We start from the raw sequence: 23,139 nt of genomic DNA on the forward strand, positions 1-23,139 counted from the left end.
GTCCCTGTGTGATAAGTCAGCAACGATACATCAGCGCGGTGATGTCACAGGCTGGTACCAATGTGAGTGTAGGATTTGGTGCCAGGGAGAGGGCGTGTTTGTGTTTGTCTAGACCTGGATAGCTCATCAGTGAGACCAAGAAACTAAATAATAGTTTCTTTTAGCTCTTTAGTTTAGAATTTTAATATTGGACATCTTTCTGTCTGAGGTAAGAATGAAATTTAAACCTGGCAGTATTTTAGGGGTATTAAGTTTCCAGTTTCTCATTATTTATTGATTGGTTCATTAGTTGTGTGCCGGGGTACATGCATCTGTGCATACTCGGTCAGAGGTGTCAGTTAGACTTTAGGGAGAGTGGTTGTAACTGTAGCCTAACCTTTACCTGAGAATGGAAAAAGACACCCAGTGGTAGTCGCATTAACTCTCACACTTGCTGCCATTGGTAGTTTCACTCACACTGTACATTAACATTAAAATTATTGCCAATACTTTAGATACACTTGGAGCGGGATAGGTTATACATGCATACATGCTTGGACACAAAGATTTTGGTGAGGCAGGTGGGACAAAAATACAAACCAAATAAAAAGCAGATATTGTAGCCTAAGTTTCAGACATTCAGGATCAGTATCTGCCCATGTTTCACTCGCTATTACACTAATGGTAACATAACAAGTTGTTATCAGTTTCAATAGGCAAATTACATGTGTTGTCTCTCTGCCTGGCTCTGCGTTTTATTTTTAAAGCAGTTCAGCAACATGACGACTGGTTGCTTCCAAATCGGAACTTTCTTTATCTTAATGTGGCCAACAAATCGGTGCAAAGCTTCCTGGGGTAAGATTGTCACAATAGCATGGAGACTTACATGGAGCAATAACAATGATTTAGCAGCATAGGCGCCACATGTAGCCTCAGTCTGCTGTCGATGCTAAGAACATATTTTGAATCTGTGTCCCTATTGGTGGTCAGGGCTGGAGTAGTGTCACCTGACAGTATATGATGACATTTTGTTGCTCCAGAAAAGTGAGCTTGTTGCTGCTCTTGTCAAGTTTTTGCAAGTTTCAGCCCTTCCTTCCTTCTCACTCTACCACCTCTGAACCTGCCCCTTCCTAAAACAGCTCAGAGACGCACATAGCTGAAGGGCCTGACATTTTTCTCATAGTTAAAAGGTTAAAGCAGAAGCCGGTCAAAGTTTATATGGTAACTGTATTGGTATGTAGTGTTTTGTTTTTAGTTTTAACTGACGGATTTTTTTTTTCTGGTTATAATCTTGAACTTGAGATTACATATAATATTATTTGTGTCCTTTAACTCTAGAGATAAGCGTTGCAGCGCTGTGGTGCAGCCTAAACCTTTATGGATTTTATATCTGCAAACCAAGCACGCGCCCTTTTATTGCCCGCATGTGGTTCAGTGGCAGAAAATGTCTTTGTATTCAAGCCAAATCTTTATCTGAATGTACTACACCGCATGTGATTCCACTGTTTGATCTGTCTTACGTAAGAAGATCATCCTACCTTATTTGCTGTCTGCCTATCTCATCCGTGGTTGCCCCTCACGCTGGCGACAGGAAAGCTCTTTGCTGTCATGATTTCTTCACAGATCTCTTTCAGTCCTTTCTTGGAATAATTACAAAATCTTAAATCTAAAATTTTCACTCACATTTTAAAGAAACAAATCATTTTCCCATTAAATATTCAGAAAAAAAAGGGGGGACTAATTTATTTACCAAGGGATATATTTTCCAACTACAAAGCTTGGAGATGGAGATGATGCATTCAAGTGTGAATAAGTGATTTTAAACAATAACAAGACAGGAACCGATCAGACTTATTGCATTAGACTTTTGTTTTTCACAAGCTAATGCTCTTTCTCCTGCTGTTTCTTTTTACAGCCTCTTTCTTTCAGTCTTTCTCTCTTTCTCTCTGTTGTAGACAGACTGTATCTTTTTATAGCTAATTCCAGGCCAGAGAGAGTGTCATAGACAGGTCAATATAACACACACACACACACACACACACACACACACATATACGTAGTGTACAGATGCACACTGCACACAGAGGAAATGTCTCGGGAATAAGTCTCCAGTTTGAACCTTAAGTATTTTTAACATCTGGATCTTGCTTCCACACGCCTGCCAAGACCCATTACAAGGCATATGGGCAGCCACGCACTGTGCCTCTGTGTAAATATAGCCCGAAAATGAGTGCCTGGGGATGCAAAACCTACAATTTTGATGTAGCCTCCAGCTCGGCTGGTTGGGTGTTTGCCTCGGTTGTTGAGGTAACGGGTGTGTGAGTGAGTGAGTGCTTCCTGGGCCAGTTGCAGCCCCGACAAAACGTTGCAAAAGTTGTTTTATTTATTGGTTTGATATATATATATATATTTATTTTTTTTTTTTTCCAGACGGAAATGGTGACTCGTCAGACACCCAGCCTATTCATTGTCTGCAATGCCTTTATAGTTATGGGTTATATACAGATCACTGCTGATTGGTTAAAACCTCCAACACACCCACTAAATGAGAGGAAATGTGGCCCAAAAAGCATGTTACCAAAAACCTGCAGGTTCCAGTAAAAAAACAAAACAAAAACAAGGCAGAAAATGGCAAAAGTGCTCCTGGTGTGGCTCAATTTGACATTTATTAACTTTATTAAGATTCTTAAAACAACTTTGAGCAAGTGTAACATATAGCTATATTTTGTAACAGCTATTCCTTCCTGTTTTAGGAATTGAAATACAGGTGATAGGGTCCCAGTTCTTTTGTATATCAAATTAATTTAAACAAATGTAAATAAATATATCATTACCAAGAATTCTAAGGGAATAAAAGTAAAACAAAAACGATCAGTTCATTCAATAAATTTCCTCCTGTAGCTGGCACCTGATGTGTGCTGAAGGATCCAGTAAGGATCCAACGGCTTATGCTGTGTCCCAATTCTAGGCTGCATACGACCGCTGTATTTATTATCTAACTGTTTTTTTTTTTTTCCATATAATGTCATTGTTTGATTTATTAGCTCCGTACCAGACAGTGTCATTTTAAGTTCCAACAAACCATCTTGCAAAAAACAAACTGTGGATTTGGAGCAACTGCAAAATCAGTCTGACCCCTGATCTCCAAAACGTCACAAAATATCACAATGCCAATTAAACTTTATAAAGGGATAGTTAAATGTTTTCCAGGAGCTTTCCTATTCTGTGTGTGAGCTGTTTTACCACCATTTGTTTTGGTTTTTTTTGTTGGTTTTTTCCCTTTTTGATAAGGGGCACTTGGAAGCACCCATGTCAGAGAAGCATCGCAAAATTTAGATATTTAATTTACTGTCATAGAAAAGCATAAAAGGCAACATTTCGAATAAGGAACCAACCTGCAGCTGGTGGGACCCCATCAGACAGTGGAATCTAGGTCTCAGTTGTTAACTGTACTCCTTATTGGTTGTTATTTATAGATCATCAAGCCACCAGATGAAGGTGCACTCAATGTCTTCTTGTTTATCCAGATGTTTTCCTTTGGCAAGTGTGCCTGCACCGTGTTAACATGGAAGTTTGGAGATTTGGGGATTAGTCTTCAGCAGAGTTTTACGTGTGATGTAGTTTTTGGTATCTACAGTGTGTCACTGTGTCACATATTTGGAGCAGGAGCACAGTGACCTAAATATTAACCATACCTTGGCACGCCACAGCTGTGGCAGAACCAGAATTAGGTTCCACATTATTGAAGATGTGTTTATTAAGGCAGGCTTTAAGAAAAGGGTATTTGAGGACACATTTCTCTTTGTGGGATGCTTGGTGAAATTTTTGAGAGGCTTCACAGACCAAACTCTTGCATAACTGTCTTTTTTTTTTTTTTGGAGGGTTTTATACAGGCACACACAGAAACACACTCATCATTACCGTGTAGTCGTTGTGTAAATCCAGATTAGCAGATGATAATTTGCTGTAGGGAGAGGAGATGTATAAACCAGGAAGGCCTCATTAAAAGACAGACACAGAAATCTGGTGATGTGGCCCACAGCCCAGGGCTAAACACACCAGTGCTGTACATAGAAACACGCGAAGCATTCATTAAAAAAAGCATATCTATAACAAGTGTTATACACTTCTAAACTGCTTCTAATCATTTTTCTCTTTTCTCCTATGTGCTGCTGTCGGTGATGATCCACAGGTAAGTCCGAACTTTTTCTTCCTCTCTGATCCTCCTTTGTATCTCTTTGCCAGCTGACCCCAGATCAGTCTTATTGTGTGCTGAAATGCTCCTAATCCCGGTACACACAAGAGTTCAGCTTTAGCTCAAATTAAGTCACCCCCCCACCAATCCCTTAATCTCTGATTTTTTTTTTTCACCCACCCTTTTGAATCATATTGTATGTATTCTATTACCTCTGTGTTGTGGCCTCTAATCCACAAAAGGCCTGATTCACTGGTGAAAAAAGGGCAAGCAGAGGAAAAACAAGTGATTACGTTGCTGAACATGGTTTTAGCAGCTTGTGAGGGGATAGAGGTCTCGGGGTTTAGTTTGATAGGATGAACTGATATTGTCCCAGTGGCGAGGTAAAAAAAAAAAAGACCTCTTCACGACAAATGCGTGAGTTATAATGACGTAATACGAACAGAAATAATCTTTTTCCGTCATTTTAGAGCCAATATGTTCATGTTTATCCTTACATGTGTTCTTTTTTTATTCATTTTCTATCTTTGTGTTTTGCTACTAATCACTTCTTCTTCTTCTTCTTTTTTTTAAATGGCAGAGTCAGATTTTTTTCAGATTCCTTCTCGTCGCGTGTCTAAATATATAAATACAAACAAGCTTAGTTGCTTAATTTTTATCTGCCTTTGCTATTTAGTCTTATCTCTAATGCAAAGTGTGCCGCAGTTAAAACATGGCATACTTGCACAGCAGTGGATGTGACAGAGGATGTCCTGGACACTTAGATAAGATGCTGTCTGTGTTTCTGATACGGGCCCTTTGACGTGATTCAAGTCCTAAAACGGTGTTTAATCTGAAGGCGGTCTGCATTGTAGAAGCTGAAATCTCCCTGTATGTTTGCATCCTGCACCCACAGAAGGAGGTTGTCACTGTGTGCTGCCATGTAGTCCATGTGCAGAAATATACTTGAAGAAGATAATCTTTAATGAAACAATTCAATTGAAGCATGTTATGGGCTGAATTTTTCAAAATTGCAATAGTAAATATATAATTCATAAACGTGAGAAAAGAAGACTGAGTAAATATTTGAAATTAAGTTTATTCCTTTTTTTGTAGATCATTTAAACAAGAACGCTGTAAAATTTTGCTATACTGACCATTGGCTCGCACTGACTTCGGAAACTAATCTTAACAAGACTGTGTTTGTGTGTAAAAGCGAAGGAAATCCACATCTCTGCTTTGACAGTTTCAGCTTTGTGAGAGCGGTGATTACGCAGGCCTCAAAATGCTGCTTGTAAGCCAAAGGTTTTATAGGAGAAGGTTAAAGTTAAAGCCATTCTGGCCAATTAAGGTGAAGGTTTGATGAAGTGAGATTTTACTGTTTGGTTAGATGGGTTTATTCAAGCATTTTTCTTCCAAGGCTGCGTTTTTGTGGCTTTCTCATTTCAGTCAATCATGCTTTCCTTGAGGCTCCACGTCACACGAGGTCACACTTACACATTTGCACACTAGTCAGCCTCTAATTGGCCACATCTGGTTGAGACAGATGTGTTATAGCCTGCAAGCAACAATCACGCTTGGACGTCATAGTTTTATTACGATTGTGCCAATTTAATCCTCTTTTGGAACATCTGCACAGAGCGTACACTCTGCCAAGTAAGTAGGGAATAGTTATAAATATCAGCATTAATTATATGCAAGGTTAATCACCGTTGCTGTAATTATGTAGTGGAACCATAACATCTTAAAGACACGAAGTAAGCCTTTGTCTGTTTTGTGTCTGCTAAACATCTGTTTATACAGTATACAACAGAAGTGAGCACACACCTATACAATATCACTGTCATATTATTCAAAACTGCATCAGCTTACAGTGCACCAATTCTAGGTTGTCTACTTGGGTATTTTTTCTTGATGTAAAATGAAAAGCTAACAGTTAAAGTTTCCATCCATCCATCCATCCATCCATCCATCCATCCATCCATCCATCCATCCATCCATCCATCCATCCATCCATCCATCCTCTTACATTTAACAGACAGATAAATAATGTCTTTATTGAGTTCTGGGTCTTTAGTTGCCTGAACCAACCTAACTGTTTTTTACAGTATAAAGTACCAGCGTCTGTGTTCCAAGCTATCACTCTTTCCAAGTCTAACAATAACCCTAACTATAGATGAGGGTTGGTAGATCACCTCCTGAATTACGGGTTTTGCCTCTTGGATCAGCTAACACAGCGCCGTTCTGTTTTGGACGGCTATATTCCTCTTCTGATAAAGTTCAGTAGTCACCAGTAGCCCTGGGCAGATTCATAGCAAACAGGGTTTAGCCATCACGCATTGTTATGTACTGTATGTGTGGGCTTTGGAATATAAATGAATGCTAAGGGTTCTGGGTTTTACATAACTTACCACAGATCACTTAAGATCAAAGGCTGCCACACCAAATGTGTTTTTGCAGAGGAAGAGAAAGCCATTACAGCGCATCATTGGTTATCAATGCCATTTTGCATTCTGCTATCCAGTCTGGACTAAGCCAAACTTTATGTTGACTCTTTATTTTACTCTTGTCAATGTGCACTGTGTTGTCTAGCTGCATATATTGATTTACTGGGTTTGTAGAGAGTATGATTTTCCCCTCTTTTTTTTTAGATTTGAAAGCACAGTCAAAGTCTTTGATTACTATCATTTCAGCAAACCTAAAACTAATCTTCCTTTTGTGAAAAGCGTACCTCATGTGAGCTTTACAAAGCACTTTAAGTCATAGAGGAATGGCCCAGAATCAGATCCATAAGCTAGGTTAAGTGCACACTCTGAACAAGGTGGTAAAAAAACATCAGTTTAACACCCATAAACCAGATGTATTTTCATGTGTATTTCCAAAACCTTGTAAGTGAGCCTGTATTTCTGTCTGCGACTGGCACGACGCTGAGGGCGATTGGGATCGGCCTGCCTGGAGAGTTTGTGATGCACCACGCTTGTAACTGCGTCTGATAACAAGCAGTTGAATTGTGGGGATTAAAGCGATTATATTTGATCAGCGCACAATGGATCGGCCTCAAGCCGGGGCCCCCTGTCTCACTCTGAACTGCTGACTGCCCAGATTCTCTGCCATCATTATCCAGTAAAAGCTTCACACTGTGCATATTTGTGTGTGTGTGTGTATATATTATTGTTTTTATTTTTGCCTCCTCCCAAGCAACAAATGTATTCTTTAAAACCATGTATTTGACTAAATGCCACATATGTATACATATATGTGTGTACTTGGGTATCTGTGAAGGTGACCAATCAGGGGGCTTGTGGGTGACAGTGGAGTTTTAGATCGAGGCTGAGCTTCTCGCTCTGATGGGCGGGGAGATGGGGTGGGGTTGAGGGTAGGGGGGTGTCAGTGCGGTAGAGAGATATCCAGGGATGTAGGGAGAGAGGGAGGGGAAGCAAAGTGAGGGGGGGTCGCAAGGCAGTTTCCTGCAGTGTAGAAGTTGGCTTGCTGCCACTCGGAGCGTGTGCATGTATGTGTGAGAGGGGAAAGAAGGGGAGGGAGATGGAGAGTGGAGTGTATGTGTCAGGATCAGTGTGTCTGCGTTTGATCGGCTTGAGCGAGCGGTGTGGAGAAACCGGGAGAGAGGACGAGAAAAGGAGGACAAGCAGAATGGTTATGAGGAAATGGTGAACCGCAAGAAAAAAGGAGGAAACTGCAGTTTTGTTTGGGGGAAATAAGTGAAGAATCATGTTCTGTCTGAAAGGTGAGTGTAGCCGCTCATTGCATGAAAGCTCTGGCACTGACTCGGTGTGAGTGTGGAGTTTTCCCCGGGACTTTTGTGAGACAAAGAAAAGTTAAACTCCATCCCTCCCCTGTTTGGAAAGTAATCTCTCCCACAGCAGCCTCCTCTGCACAATATCCTTCCTTGTGTCTTTTTTTTCTTCAGTGAAGGAAACACTCCTGTTAATCATCTCTTCCTTTGTTCTTTCGTTCCGTCTCTGATTAATTAAGGGTCTTTGAATTCAAGCATACTGTATTTCCTGACTGCGGTTTGATTCCCCTCCCTTTCATTTTACTCGTATTATTCTCGACTAAGCAGAGTGTCTCTGCACGCTGCTGGCTGTGATCCTGTTTGCATTCTCCTAACTTTGGTGTGGGTTTCAGGGGCGATGAGCGATGTGTAGAGCTGCTTACACCCGTACGTATCGCTGTGTATTCAGTGTGCACGTTGTTCACAGTAACAGCTGGCAGAGCAGCAGTTGCTGGTCTGCTGTCCTGCAGAGTTGGGGGCCATGTGTTGGCTATTACTTCGCTGACAAGCTGAAATGAGATAAAGGGGAAACTCGCTCGTCTTTTACTGCATTTGACATTGTTTTCTGTTATTAAACACTCATGGAAACTATGCTACAAAGAATAGACACATAATGCTGTTTGGGAGACAACACAATGCTGCTGATAAAGAGGGAAAACCCGCTTCCCTGCCCGCTCCTGTCCTTCCGTAACTTTTAGTCCTGCTGCTTGAGTCATATTCCAGAACATCATGGTGGTGATTTCACCTGTCATGGTTACAGGGATCACATGCAGCTAATGCTGACAACACATGAGCTGTTTTATTATGAAGAATAACATTTTATTGTCTCATTTGACCTAGTTTTAGGTTGCAGTGCCGAACGATACTCAGTCAAAAGCAAGAAAGTTAAGATGTTAAATATATATTTTAAAAAAAGAAGAAACCTTTAGTTTTTTCTTGGTAAATGATCCAATCAGCTGTTATTTCAGAAATGAGGAAATGATCCGTCTTGTTAAACCAGGGTTGTTTGTTCTCTTTCTGTAGCCTGCAGATTAATGGCTTCCAGAAATGAGGTAATATAAAGTGAACACATCAACTATACGTGGCAGTCTCCCAGTTCATCAGCTATATGCAGTAATTTATGTTGTCAGTTACACTGTGAGATTCGAGTCCGACTTGGAAAATGGAGAGAAACAGATGTTGGGGGAGTTGAGCCGGAGAAGGAATTCAGTTTTTTTTTTTTCTTTTTTAGATGAAGCCATTTTTTATACACGAGATTGGCAGTTTTTCTCATGTTTTTCTGTGGTCAGCAGTAACTAACCGTACAGCAAGAGGAGGATTAATATTTAATGTTCAGATTGCTGAGTGTTTAAAAGTTGTCACACCAGGATCAGGTTATTGACATGTAGATGCTGCTTCACTTTAATCAGCTACAAGCACGATTCCCAGTTTGGGTTTCTAGCTTCACAAGTGATGACAAACTGACCCAAATACTCAGTATTACATTAAATACCATGATCCGACCAGTAGATTACTCTACATTGGCTGCCAGTTACAGAATGTCCACTAATGTTATGATATTAACCCCCCCCTCACTCAGTCGAGGTTGCCAGCTCTGAGACAGATGTGACATATTTCAGCCCATGTTCTTCCACAGCCAGCTGTGCTGTGTGGCCAGGGTGAATCACCACCACCACCCCTGCAGTAAACCTTAGTGTTGCAGTGCAAGCCATTTGCAGGGCCAGAATTAGGCTCTGTGACTTGGTGTGCATTTTGGTATGTTGCATAAGTTATTTATGCACTTGAGCCCCAGTCAGTAGATGTGGCATGAGCAGGGATTAGTTTGAGCTGGAAATGTCATTCTCACTTAAATTGGAAGTTTCCTGCAGCCTTCCGGGGGTTGGGGATATAGAAAGTTACATGTTGATGAATGTAAGCCTTGATTAGCACTAGCATTAGTTGTGGGCATCTCAGGCTATATCTACTTTTTGATCCTGACTTTTCTGGGGTTTATTTTGCTCTCCTGTGTGCAGTTCACTCATTACAGATGCTTCATATGTTTTTCTTTTATAGTGGGCAGCAGTTGTGACATATTCTGATGCTTATTTAACGACCAAATATTCCGTCATCATAGACCGTATGACTCTGCAGTGTTACTCAGATACTTTCAAGCTTTTAACCAAAACTTCATTGAAGTTAGTCATCAGAAAATTCAGCTTTTAAACTGCAATGACTTTATTCTTAATTCCACAGAGGATTTTTTTCAGCCTCAAAAATAAAGTATATTTTGCAAGTGGTCTTTTTTCAGTCTGGGTTTTGAGCTGTTGGCACATGCATGGGTGATGAGTGGAAGGTGGCATTTAATTTAAAAAAAATTTTTTTTGGTGTAGAATCTGTGTAAACTGAGTTCCAGGTTTCCCACATGCCCCACATGTCAAAGGCATTCAAGCACTTTACTGTAGATTATCACCATTAAAAACTACAAACATTGATCTCTAGCAGAAAAATAGAGTAATGACCTATTTAAGCTCCTGCACTGTAGTTGTATGTTACTATTTTCATGTTGAAACACGTGAAGGTATCATGTGCACTTGTGTTTTCAGTAACAGATTCTTGTCCACTACCTTTATTTCCCAGAATCATTAAACAGCCTACCTTGTGAACTTGCTTGAACTTGTAAGAGGACAGTCCTCCAGTAACATCTCCACCAGTGCTGTGTTTCTTGAGACATTGTGACCTCTTCACCGGAGGCTGACCCACTACCTGTCCCCTGGCCTTCTGGTTAGGAGTGTTGATGGATGTTCTCACACTCAGTGTGGCAGGTGAAGGGGAAAAAGAGGCGGACAGGAGAGAGGTGTTAACATGTAGGCAACAGTTTGTTTGTATTACTTGAGGGTTAGTTGGCTTGTAAAACATGGCTTGTGAAAGACTTTAGGATATCTGACCTACCTTTTTTAAAGCCAGTTTGGTGACATAGCACTTAACCTAATGTGAAAAACGACAACATGTTGTAACCATGAAGATATTTCTGCTTGTTCCCATCTGCATTTTAATCTAAGTAGATAGAAAAGGATCGTGTGTCAAGAGCTACAATGCAAAGTCAGATTTTAAATGTTATCTAAAACCAACGTCTAGCTGTTTGTTGAGTCACACTTTAAGAAAATGTAGTCAGACCACTCGTGCTGCCTGCTAGACTTTAGCTAGAATTTTTTTAGTTAAAAAGAAAACAGATGTAGCTTGGAGATCAATGGCCTCGTGGGTAGATGGCTTATTGCAGGTTTTGTCAGTGATCGATACATGACTTGGTCGTAAATCAATCATTTTAATATGTAAATGAGCATGGGAGTTTGAGAGGAAGTTCACAATGGGATGTTGTTGACCTCTGTAAACAAGTCGTAGCAGAAGAGATCTTGGGCTTGATAAGTAAACAATAGAGCGTTAAGTTCCAGTGGCCTGTGAATGGGATCTGCCAGGAACCCAGTGAGCTTTCTGTCTTCTGAAAAGAGTTTTCAAAACAATAGCTTTTTGGGGGCAAAGTTTAGAGGTTTGGAAAAATGTAGGACTCAGTAACGGGGTCTTATTGTGTCTTTTTTCTAGTTTGAGACAATAGTAATGCAAAAAAAACTTTCTTAGCAAGCGAGTGTTAATGGGAAGTTGTTTTTTTCTTCTTCTTGGGACAATGCTGGAAGTGTTTTGTTGTCCGCAGGGAGTCGGTCATTGTCTTTTCAAACTTCACCCGCAAGTGGATGACTTCCCCAGACAGAAGACTAACTCAGCATGCAGGTGCTCCTCTCACTCCATTCAGACCTTTTGCGTCTCCATGGCTACCATTGTCCCCTTCCCAAAGCCTTCCTCTTGTCCAACCCCCCCCCCCCCCCCGGCTACAAACACACACATAGAATCTATGTGCAAAAGTTAGTGTACATACACACTTGTGTAATTTATCTATTATTACACACAAACCCTTCCCGTGTGACTTTTACATTGTTCACTAGCTAGGTGCGCACACACACACGCTAATAATCAGTGGAATGTGACACACTCACCGCAGTGCATGCCAGGCAATACGCAGCCATCAACTACACACATATATTCGCAAACATCTCTTCTCGCGCACATACATGTGCTGTACCTGTTTGTAAAAGGGTTGTAATGATTCTTTGTCACAACTGAAACATCCCCTGTTGTGATGACGGTCCCATTCACTGTGTTGCTTGTGTTGGCCTGCATGACTTCACACCCCCTGATGTTGTTCTCTCAATGGGCCTGGTGACACACTCTGTCTCCATGCATGTATGGATTCAGGGCAACAACGGCGCTAAGTGCAGTTTAAGTGCAGCCACAGCCAGAATCTTTTGGCTTGGCTTGCCCATTGGGCTTTGTGGCTGCGCGCACGCATTCTGTGGTTTGTTCATTATGTTGTGTGTGTGTGTGTTCACAGTGGTTTTGGTTTTTGTAATCAGCTTGCGTGTTGGCTGCCTCATCATGCGCTGGAAATGATAACCATCAGTAATGGCTGTTCTAGCCTCTAGCTATCTGCTGTGGCTTTGGCAGGATCACAGCTACAGTTCCACCAAAGTTGCATAAGATTTGTGCACTGACAGAACTCTCATGAATCAGTCTGCACGTTATTTTTCAGGTTATCTATTAAAAACGTGAAAATAGTAAAAGGTGTCTAATCCAATTTCTGAGATTCAAGTCTTCAAACCACAAATATGTTCAGCAGGTTCTCGCAGAGGGAGAGGCTTCAACCACAGAGTTTGTTTTGTTTTTTTTCTGGAAAAAAAAGGTTTAATAGTTTTGATGATTATAGCTTAGATGTGTTGTGCAGCACAGGTGTAAGCCACCACCAGAGGGAGGCATTTACCTTTGGTGCTATCAATGAATTTCTCCCTTTTTATTTGCCTTACTCTTTTCCATTTAACCCCATTTTTATTCAGTTTACTAGCCCAAATTGTGTTTGAGCTCTCATTCACTTTTGTTACACTTGTTCATTACCCACTCTTCAGTTCAGTGTCACTCCATCTTCCTGTTAATTAATCTGAGCGTCTCAAATAATTTTAACCTACCTCACACTCACAGCCAAGCAGATTAAAGATTATACACACCCTCACCTGGCAGGCAAGTGGCTCGCCGTGTTTATTAATCTGCAATCTGTTTCTTTGTTTTTTATCTTTTAATCTTGTCGCTGCCGTCTTTACAGTGAACTGTTTTTCACCGCTATCTAAAAATCCCCAACCTGTGGTCATCTGTAGCTTCCTCTTGAGTTTAAATCCTTTTGCATTTACCAGTTGTCGCCTTCCTCGTGTGTGCATGCTTCATGATGGTTTCAGGTGAATATCTGCTTAGTAACGGCAGTCATGTGGGGCTAAATCTGAGGCAGCAGTTTAAGTGGCCTACATGCATGCGTCTTACGTCTGAGTTTGCGTCATCCGAGTTTAACCTACTGACACGCCAGCACGTCAGGTCTTCCTGAACTTCCACACATTTGTGAAGTTGAGGTGATGTACTTTATTATCTGCAACCTGGTGTCCATCTGTGGTTTGTGTCTGTCACAATCAGAGGCCTGGAGGCTGGATAATCTGGGTTTACAGATTAGAACAGAAATGCCGAGGAAAGAGGAGGGAGGAGGAGGAGTCCAGAGGACATACCGTGTGGATGCCACTGGACAGTCCTGATGCTCTATCTCCTGTAGATCGAAGAAAGAAGGAGGATGCTCTTCGATGCTGAAAGCTTGGCTGAATACCCTTTTGGATGGACTGATTTTTTTTCTAGTCTTTGGACCTCAAATAGTTTCTTGACAATTGGCAGATTTTTTTGCACAATTTGTGGTGATGCTTCTGGGTTTCTGCAAAGGACATATATTGTAGAAGAAAACACGATTTAACCACAGACATTTTCAGTTTCTAAACCTTAGTTTTTGCGTCTTTGGATTATTTAGAAATGTTATTGTGGTCTTATTTTAGGGTCAGAATTGTTTTTGTTTTTTTTAAGTTGCCAGCATTTCTTCAAGACAGCCAACCAACAGTCATGTTTTTCAATAGTTTTATTCTGCAATGCTTCTGTGAAATATTTGTTTTGGAGATAAATCTTGTAATCGAACACGGAGCGCAGCTTTCTTTGTCAGGCAAATCAATGTAAGTCAATAGGATCCCCTGAGAGAAAGAGAGGAAAGACAAAAACAGTAGGAGGAGACAGAGGGAGCACTGGCTCCCTTGTGGGATGCAAAAACGTCCATCCTGTCTTTCCAGAAAGAGAGGAGGGGGCCTATTGAGAGTTTGGAATTGAAGGTGGGGGCTCCACACACATACACCCTTCACCCGTCCATCCCAACACTACAAGTGGAGGCTTCAGAGAAGGAGGGTTGTGTAAGACGAAGGAGGAGTAGTTGGGGGGGGGGTTTGGGTCCTGGATAGAGCAGGGGAGGGCAGGTGGTGGGGGGTTTTAGGTCTTAGCAGGGGATGATCACATACGTGCACTGCCTCTCCTCGGAGCCGGTGGTCAACTGCTTGCACAGGGGCTGCTATGAGGACTCCCCTGGCCAGAAACGAACTCTGTGCTCCTTCCAGCCCACCAGCAAGATGGGGAACAGCCTCCAGCATTCGGCCGTCCCCAGCCCCAGGCCCGCCAGGCCAGAGGGCTGCCTGCATAAACGTCTGCTCTCTGTGTCAAAAGTCCACCAGAAACAGGACTCGCTCTGGACACCAAAACCGTTGCTTGGATCTGTGGCTAAGGGCTCGCCAGGGAAAAAGCATCCCTCCTCTGATGGCAAAGGTACAGATTAAAGAGAGTCGGCAGTTTTTTTGTTTTGTTTTGTTTTGTTTTTTTAGAGAAAAGAAAAAACAAAAACAACAAATGACTGTTGGTTTGTACTAGAAAGCTGTTCATTTTGTAGTTTCTAAACAAATACTAAATAGATATTTTTAATTATCTAAAAGATATTTGGGTGTATTTCCAAGATGATATGAGTCTTAAATTGAAATCCACTGTGATTACAGTGTCCAGGTAGTAGTTGCTGTTGGCACTACAATGCTGTTTTGCTACTGTAATGATTGTGGTGTTTGACTTGGCTGCAGAACAGGCTCCTGCTTCAGAGTTTAAGTCACCTGAAGTGTTTTTAGGAGATAATGATACGCTGTATGTAACAGTGCCAGGATCACAGCAGATGCAATAGAAGCTTTTTTCACAAAGCCAGGCTTTGTCGCGTCTTGTTAGGGTATTTCCATCCTGCTGTATCTGAGAGATCTGTGCCATCTGGTTTTGCATGTGCATCTCTGTGTGTTTGTGACCTAAAAGACCTTTGACCTTTCATGTATGAGACAGGTTCTCCAGGAAGTAAAATGCTTTGAGTTATCTCTAGTTGCTTGTGTGCATACTTTAAGACTTTCCTACTAACCTTGGGCATGAGTTTGAGCCTGTACTTACTCATTCACACATATATTTGCATGGATCATTTGGTCCCATGTGCATGGTTGCATCTAGACTATGCTTCACTGTCATTTGGGACAGACATAACTGAAGATGCTCCTCTGGGTGGCCACCCCTGGGAACAAGACATAATAGCTAGCAGCTGGAGGTGATGGGCTAGGCCTTCAGGGAAATGTAAGAGAGCTGACAGTATGAGGGGGTGATGGAAGTGAAACTGACGGGGTTATGAAGGTGACCCACTTTCACCTCAGAACTACATAAAGGAGCCATCAGGGCGGCAGGAAAGAGTGTTAAAAGATAACAAAAAGACTGACCTGTGTCCACATTTCCTAAACGGCAGCTCAGTGGCATCTAATGGATCTATGAATATAAAACAGAAGAGGCCATTAGGGAAGTAGGCAAGGCAGAGACTTCCTGAGAATCCAACTTTGATAACTTTTATTGTTTTTATTGGCCCATTTTGAGTCTTTCTGTCCATCCACTGGTCTTCCAATTACTCTTTTAAAGTTTTTCTCCATGTATGCACAGCTAAAACTAAACCATTTATTCCAATATGTGTGCATAACAATATGCTTCCACAGGACTGTGGCCCTTCCTCACGCCTGCTTTGACTAACACGCCGTGACAGCTCAAGATGTTGCTGCCGTCGGTACAGTATTGTCCGGGCTCTGTAGGTTGAATCAGCCTGCCCGTCTGTGTTTATGCACGGCTGAACGGATAACCCTCTTACTCACAAATTGGAACTTGGCTAATATGCCTTTTGTGTGTGTGTTTGTGTCTTTGTCCCTGTGTTCTGTGTTGTTGTTCTGGGATATTTTTTTTATTGTTTCCTTTGTTAACACATGATTCTCCAGTTCTTTTTATAAATATAAAGTTTTTTGTGTATATGGCAATCAAAGGGTGATTCCAGCATTTTTTCCCTGCATATGTTTTATAAGGCTTCTCCTCCAACCCTCCCTTTATTTATTTTTTAATTTTTATCAGTTCAGAAGTGGAGCAGGTGTTCAACCGGATGCCCCATAATCCCTTGGTGGGAAGTCAGATTCAACTATCGACCAGTCACTGCCAATGGCTCCCGAGGGAAGTGCACCTGAGGGAAACCATGCTTGTAGAGTAACTGAATGAGGCCAAATGAAATGGATTGACTGCGTTTATAGGGGAAGCTCTGCTGAGAATCAGTTAGGTTAAATATCTTTTTGGCAGTGGGAACTGGAGGGTTGGGTTCAGCCTCAGCTCTTTATCCTCGTCTTCCTTTATGTGGTACGTTCACACGCATTTCCCATCTTTTAGACTAAGATGAAACCCGTGAGTTTGGAGACACATCTGAATCAAAACATCAAGGAGTTGAGATGAGAAACAGCCCACCCCCCACCTTCACTGCTCTCTGTGCTCAGTGAACCAAAAGACAAAAGCAAAAGAGTGTTTCTCTTCTTGTCATTATTCTCCCCCAATTTTCTAAAACTACCCAGAATGCACCTAATTAGTTCCTAAACTTTAACTGAACCTCAAAAACTCCTGGGTGTGAAGACGACTCTCAGCTTGCAATTTCTAAAAATCTACATGTTTAAGTGTTTCAAATGCTCATTACTATTATCTTCCTGCTTCAACCATTAATCTTTCTTTAACTCTCGACCCCTTGAAAGCCTGCTATGAGTAACCCTTTAAGCTTTTTTCCCTAAAATAAGCAGCTTCTGTCATGTTTCAGGCCAGCTTGTAGAACAAACTTCCTGATGGTGGTTGTCTCTGCCTATACAGCTACCCGTGGAAAAAACAGTAAACTGTTCACATGATATACACTGAGTTGTCAAAAACTTATCATTAAGGGAACAGGAAAGCTCATCAGATTTCACCTATCCATTAATTTATGTGTCACTATCACCTGTTTAATACCATTATTTTGCTCACCCTAATGTTAACCTGTAGTGTTAGGTACTTCTAGCACCTCACTTAAAACTTTTTATTTATACCTTTAGGTCATTACTTAGTCTATCCAGTATTAATCCTACTGGTAGTTTTTTCCAGGCTTGTAGGTAATGAAATGAACTAAATATACTTGAATAACAAACAAATTGGGATTTATAATAAATCTTATTAAAAGAAGATGGTTTAAAAGCACCTTCTGGATTTCTTGTACTCTTGAGTAGGAATCACTACTTTACTCTTACGCCCCAATGTGGTCTTGTTTGATTCTGGGATTTTTTTGTATTTTGTGACAAAACACAAGTGGTATTTTTTTTTTATTTTATTTTTGTGGCTATTTCAAAACACACACACACACACACACACACACACACACACACACACACACACACACACACACACACTAGCAGTTAGGGGGTAGCAGAACAATGGAGTAGAGAGCATGACACACACAGCCTAATGAGATAAAGAAAAGAGGGGGATTTTTTTCTCACTCACTCACTTATGCACACACACACACACACACACACACACACACACACACACACACTTTTGGGAATTGAGGGTCAGGGGTTGCTTTGGGTCATTCAACTGTAAAAATGGGTTAAGGCTCTGTTTTTCTTTGCAACCCTGTCTATCTCAATCTTCTTCACCTCCACTTTCCTCTCTTTCATTAATGAAGCCTTTAATGCTGTTTACTGTCTGGGTTGTGTATCTGCATGTTTTCTTTTCCATTTATCCACTTAGAAAATAAATGCTAGAGCATCCCAGCACACATATTTCCTGTTCACATCCCTGGATATGTTTATGCGAGTATGGCATAAAGTAGGTTTAAGTTAATGCAGTGAATCTAACAGATGGAGACCTCTCAGCTTGTTAAAGGCCTAATAGGTAATGGTTTTCCAATGACTGGTTAAACAGGTGCTCTTCCATCATGTGTGACCGAGGGCTCATGAACTAATCACTGACATATATTGAGAGGTGATTCAGTTGTGTGGAAGTTTGTCTGCGTCTTTATCCACAGACTCCTCCCTGCCCAGTTCTTTTTACTCATCCTTTTGTATTTGACGCTTATTTGACACTGGTGGTGGTCTCCAGATGTTACTGTCTCAATTAAGTGTATTTGGATTAGCACTGTTCTTTATTTGCTCGAGCATGGTGGTTGTGTCTGCTCAAATTAACCTCCAAAATCTTTCTTTTATTCACCACACGACCGCTGAGGAAACATAGAAAATGACTCGGAGCGCAATATAGTTTACAGCAGCCTGGTAACTCTCACAAGAAGACATTTATTATTATCACAGCTGTGTTTTACTTTATTATGTTCCATTAATTATTATTATGTTCCATATTTATTAATGTATTTGTTGACATATACATTAAAAAAAACCTTAAATATAAAGATGCACCATTGACCAGCCGGGGGCCAGAATCAGATGATTTCCAGTGCGCTCAGTCCAAACCGGTGACTGGCCTCTTAGCCTCACGTGTGTCCGATTACACGTCGGTCCGTTTCATGCATATGTGACGTGCGTATTCATAGACACAGTAACCTGTTGTTAGGAGGACCACTACAAACATTTTCATAGCAACCAAACTAATTAGCAGCTGAAGATGGGCATTTTAAAGAGGCTAACAAAGGGCTCCGAGTCAACCACCAACCAGCAGCCTCGGTATTAGCAAAGAATCAGCAATTAGAGGGAACAAGACAAGTGAAAAAGAGAAAGCTTACTATAAAATCTGTCAGGTAAAGGTGAGTGTATAGCAACTCATTTTCAGTCATTTAAGTGAGAGAAAATCTGCTTACTTATTGCAGTTCAATAATTTTTTTTATTATGAAAACAATATTTTGCTTTGAAGAAATTCTGATTTGCTGTCAGTTTAAGCTCTTAGAAGGAAAAGTGGGAAAGGAAAAATTACAGTTTGTGCATCTCTACTTAAATAAACATAAAATTTAAATGAAGGAATTAAAATGGATGTGTTTTTAAGTCATTCATTGCATTTTATTTTTGTTTGTTTTTTTGACGAAAACAAGGTGTGGGAGAGTTGGTTTTATGCTACAGAACATCATAATTTGTCAAATAAAGCTCACACATGCAAATCACCAAAACTAGAGATCAGTAGTAAACTAGCATGCCTTTTGTGGTCTTCCACACACTCAGGGCTGAGATTAATAGTGCGGCAGGACTTGAAAGCGATGCAGGAGAAGAGAGAGAGAGAAAGAGAGGAGAGGACTGAGTCATGGAGAAGGAGGGATCAGGTGGAAGTGGGCCTCAGAGCCCCATATGTGTAACAACTGAGTTTTACTTAATGGCTTGATTATTACATCAGGACATATTGGCTGGATAATCACTGGGGTCTGTGGGGACATTTATCCTTTCATTGACTAAATGTGTCAAAGCAGAGAAACTGTGGGAGCTGTGACACAGCAGAGGGCTTGGTTAGCTTTAATAGAAAATGTTAAATCTTACTATCATTTACAGGGAATTTAATTTACTTTCAGGACTTTCTTCTTGCTTTTCTTCCTTCCCTTATTCTGTGAACCTACACTTACTGTAGTGGGTTCACTGAAGAAGACAAGACGGCAAGAAGTCTTGTTTCCCTGTTGACGTATGGAGCCTCCTGGTGGTTGTGTCATCTTCTGCACCTGCCCTTGTTGAGATGATACATGCAGATCTTTAGCACTTTGCTTTGTCTTTCTGTCTCTCTCTTCTTCTTCTTTCCTCCTTTTTGCTTCTGCAGTTTAATCGTACACTGACACACTCTCCATATCCATCCTCCTTACAGACAAATGAGTGTTTAGCTGTTTGTGTATATGTTTCTCTCCAGGTTTTAATAAATCTAGTGAGGCAGTCTATGTAAGTCTTTGGCAGGCCTTTGATTATTCATGGTGATAAGTTTAAGTTCATTTCAGTCGGGCTTGTGCGTGCGGTAAAACGAAACACATGCTCACTGGCAAATAAATAAGAATCTATTTACAAAACGGCTAAAACTCAATTTGATAGTGAACGCAGAAGTTTTTCTTAACATTCTAAAAATGCCCGCAGGTCTTAGAAACAAATGCGATTTGAAGACTTTAATCTGGGCCGTTTGCTTCGGCAACAGCTTTTGCCCTCGTCTTTCTACTCGTGCAGTTCTACAGCGGGCTTGTTGTTAGTAATTGAAAAATCTAATTGAGCCGTAGTGCAGGATAAGTGCGTTTAAGCACCGCTTGGCCGTACAGACCTCGGTCACAGCTCATTTCTTTAATGAGAGCTGCTATTAGCAGGAGCTTTTTTCCACCTCATGCTGATTCGAGTCTGGCTCTCTGAGGTTTCTGGCCCCATTTGCCCTACTGACCAGTCTGCTCCCCCTTCTGTACATGCAGTTACATTCCTGACTACTCTGTTTTTAAAATGCAGCTTGTGTAAAACACAAAAAAGGGCGTATTTGGTTACTATTTACTTCAATATTGCTACCACAAAGCGGGACGTAGACTTTTAGTTGTTACCTGTAAGATTTTCCTGCAGCTTGCTGTTGCATTTAAAAACCAATTTAAATGAAAATTTCAGCCTCATGGAAAGATACCAGTGAGCAAAACAAAAGAGAAATCTGGTGACAATAGTCTAACCAGCCTCACAGACCCCTCGCTTCCCCGCTGTTCACCCCCAACTCCAATCTTCCTTCTTCCTACCTTCTCCACAGCACCAGAACTTATTTGTGTCCCAGTCAGCTGGAGGTTCAATTAAGCCTCTGAGAGCAAAGCCGAGCCTCTGAAAAGCTCATGTCCCCCCAAAGAGACTGATTATAAAAGGAGAGGGAAGAGAGAAAGTGATTTTTAAGAGCCTCTTTAAATCTGTCTTGTTAATGAGTTGTCCTCACCATGGCAACATCTCCTTTTCAGGGGTTTTTTCCCCTCCATGCCTCATGCATAGAAGGATTAGAGTTGAGACAAAAAAGAGAGAAGAATGTAGGGAACGGGAAGCTACAGCTATTTTCCTTGTTTGTGAAAATACAGGGGAGCTTTTGGCGTTAATGTTGTTTGTTTGTAGCAGAAGTTAAATTCCTCTATTGTGGTTACTTTTCCAGAGAAGCGTGCAGTTGCTGCTTTCATTCACCACAAGGTGGCATGATAACACAGCTGCACTAAAGATAAAACAGGCAGCATTTACAGCGATTTCCTCGTTTTCCTAGTTGCTCATCTGCACAGCGTCACTTATACCCAATATAATTTTTAATTTATGAGACTAAATTAAAATATTTGAAGGTTTTATTGCAATTGCCTGAAAGACTTTGGATTCAATTATCTGCCTATTAGCCACTGTGCATGTGTTTATCTACAACAAAAAGAGACACATGAGGTGTCACAAGGAATCTAATTTGGAATAATAGCGGTTTTAAATTTTGGGATTATTTGATCAGGGAGCTACACTAGTTTCCCTTGTGGGCCATTAGGAGGGCGCACTCCCTGCAAGAGAGGTCTGCTCTTTCTATTAAAGGCCCCATCCCTCTTTCCATTATTGCTCAGATGGGACAGAAGGGGGAGGGACGGGGAGAGATGGAGGAAAGGAGGGGTTAAATGGATTTGGGGTTGTGCTTTTTCCCAGACTAGGTCTCAGCATAGGATTATCAGTGGAGGAACACAGGCTTAATGCACGCATGTGCGCTCACATATAAACTCCTACATAATTCATGCCCATATATGATCGATAAGTCACATGAAAGCACCAATCGCAGCTTCTCGGTGTGTACAAGTGTTTTACAGATACTGACACACGTCAGTCAGTGAACTCTGAGCTTATCCTAATGCACGTATAACCCTCCCTGGGTTAGTGCAGTCTTACACCACTGTGTTACAAAAATTACATGCATATGTACAACACAAAAATTATGGTTTTGGCCTAAGCGTTGTGTGACTTCAGACCTTCTAGTCAGCTAAGAACATTTTGTGTTTGTAGTGCGCTTTTAATGATTAGCTTGCAGACAGTTGCTGATGTCATACCACAATACTGAGTTTTACAGAAGACATTTGGACATGTCAAGTAGGTGGGACAGAGGTGCGAAAAATGCAATTAATGTTGGCTGGGATCTAGTCAGCTGCTTCAGTTTCAGGGTCCTGGTATTGCGCGTGGTGTAACCTGACTTAAGTGCTGGCAGAGGAATTAATCCTGATTGAGAGGTGAAGAAGAGAAACGGTTACAGGTAAAGTCAATTATGTCCCTAACATGTCCCCAATATCTGTTTTGTCAAATAAGATAAAATTATGTCACTTTATTTTTTAATTTTGTTGCAAAATTAGATTTTCAAACATGTCAACTCTATCACTAAAACCTTTCAAAATGTTGCCATGAGACAGAGTCAGTCTGTGATCGGTTTGGGACTGAATGGTGTCATGCTGGCAATGACGTGCAATCTTTTTCTGATAGCACAGCAGTTAACTGTGGTAAGTTATTGAAAATCACATATGTTGCTGTCTACATAGACAGAAATTCATAGTATATATGTACATATGTAACCAAATTACAACCAGCATGCGCCTGTTCATTCAAGACTCATTCAGACTGATGGCAACATGTTGATAATCTCACTGCATTTATGAATTAGACAGGAACTGTTTGTTTGAAGAGTGATTGCAATCAGCCTAAATGTTCTTGTACTATTTTTATTTGTGTGACTGAGCCATTAGCTTGCTCTGAATCAGGTGGTAGCTTTGTCAAGCTAAGTGTGTCCAGTAGATTTGCAAGTGGTTTTTCAGAAACCACTTGCAAAAGTTAAAGTTACCTCAGGATGAAGGTACATGCAATGAGCTCTCTCTTTATTTATTTAAAACATAGATATTTGGTGTCCCTGGAATGATGCAGTATCACCACACAAAATATCACAATAC

At 41.0% G+C, this 23,139-nt stretch overlaps 1 protein-coding gene across 8 annotated transcripts in view; it reads left to right on the top strand.

Annotated features, from left to right (window-relative positions):
• nhsl1b (NHS-like 1b) overlaps nucleotides 1-23,139 on the top strand; it is a 101,570-nt gene that overhangs the window by 44,086 nt on the left and 34,345 nt on the right. Inside the window, exon 1 of one of the 8 annotated variants that reach the window (XM_026142750.1) lies at nucleotides 7,642-7,898. The exons of 6 other annotated variants lie outside the window; for them this stretch is intronic. In XM_026142750.1, coding sequence (XP_025998535.1) covers nucleotides 7,883-7,898 — 16 coding nt within the window. In that variant the 5' untranslated portion in view covers nucleotides 7,642-7,882. Of the gene's footprint in view, nucleotides 1-7,641; nucleotides 7,899-14,371; nucleotides 14,700-23,139 lie in introns of those variants that run through there. One more of the 8 variants, XM_026142745.1, reaches the window with a different exon arrangement.

The sequence above is a fragment of the Astatotilapia calliptera genome, chromosome 15, assembly GCF_900246225.1.
Source record: "Astatotilapia calliptera chromosome 15, fAstCal1.2, whole genome shotgun sequence".
NCBI lineage: Eukaryota > Metazoa > Chordata > Actinopteri > Cichliformes > Cichlidae > Astatotilapia > Astatotilapia calliptera.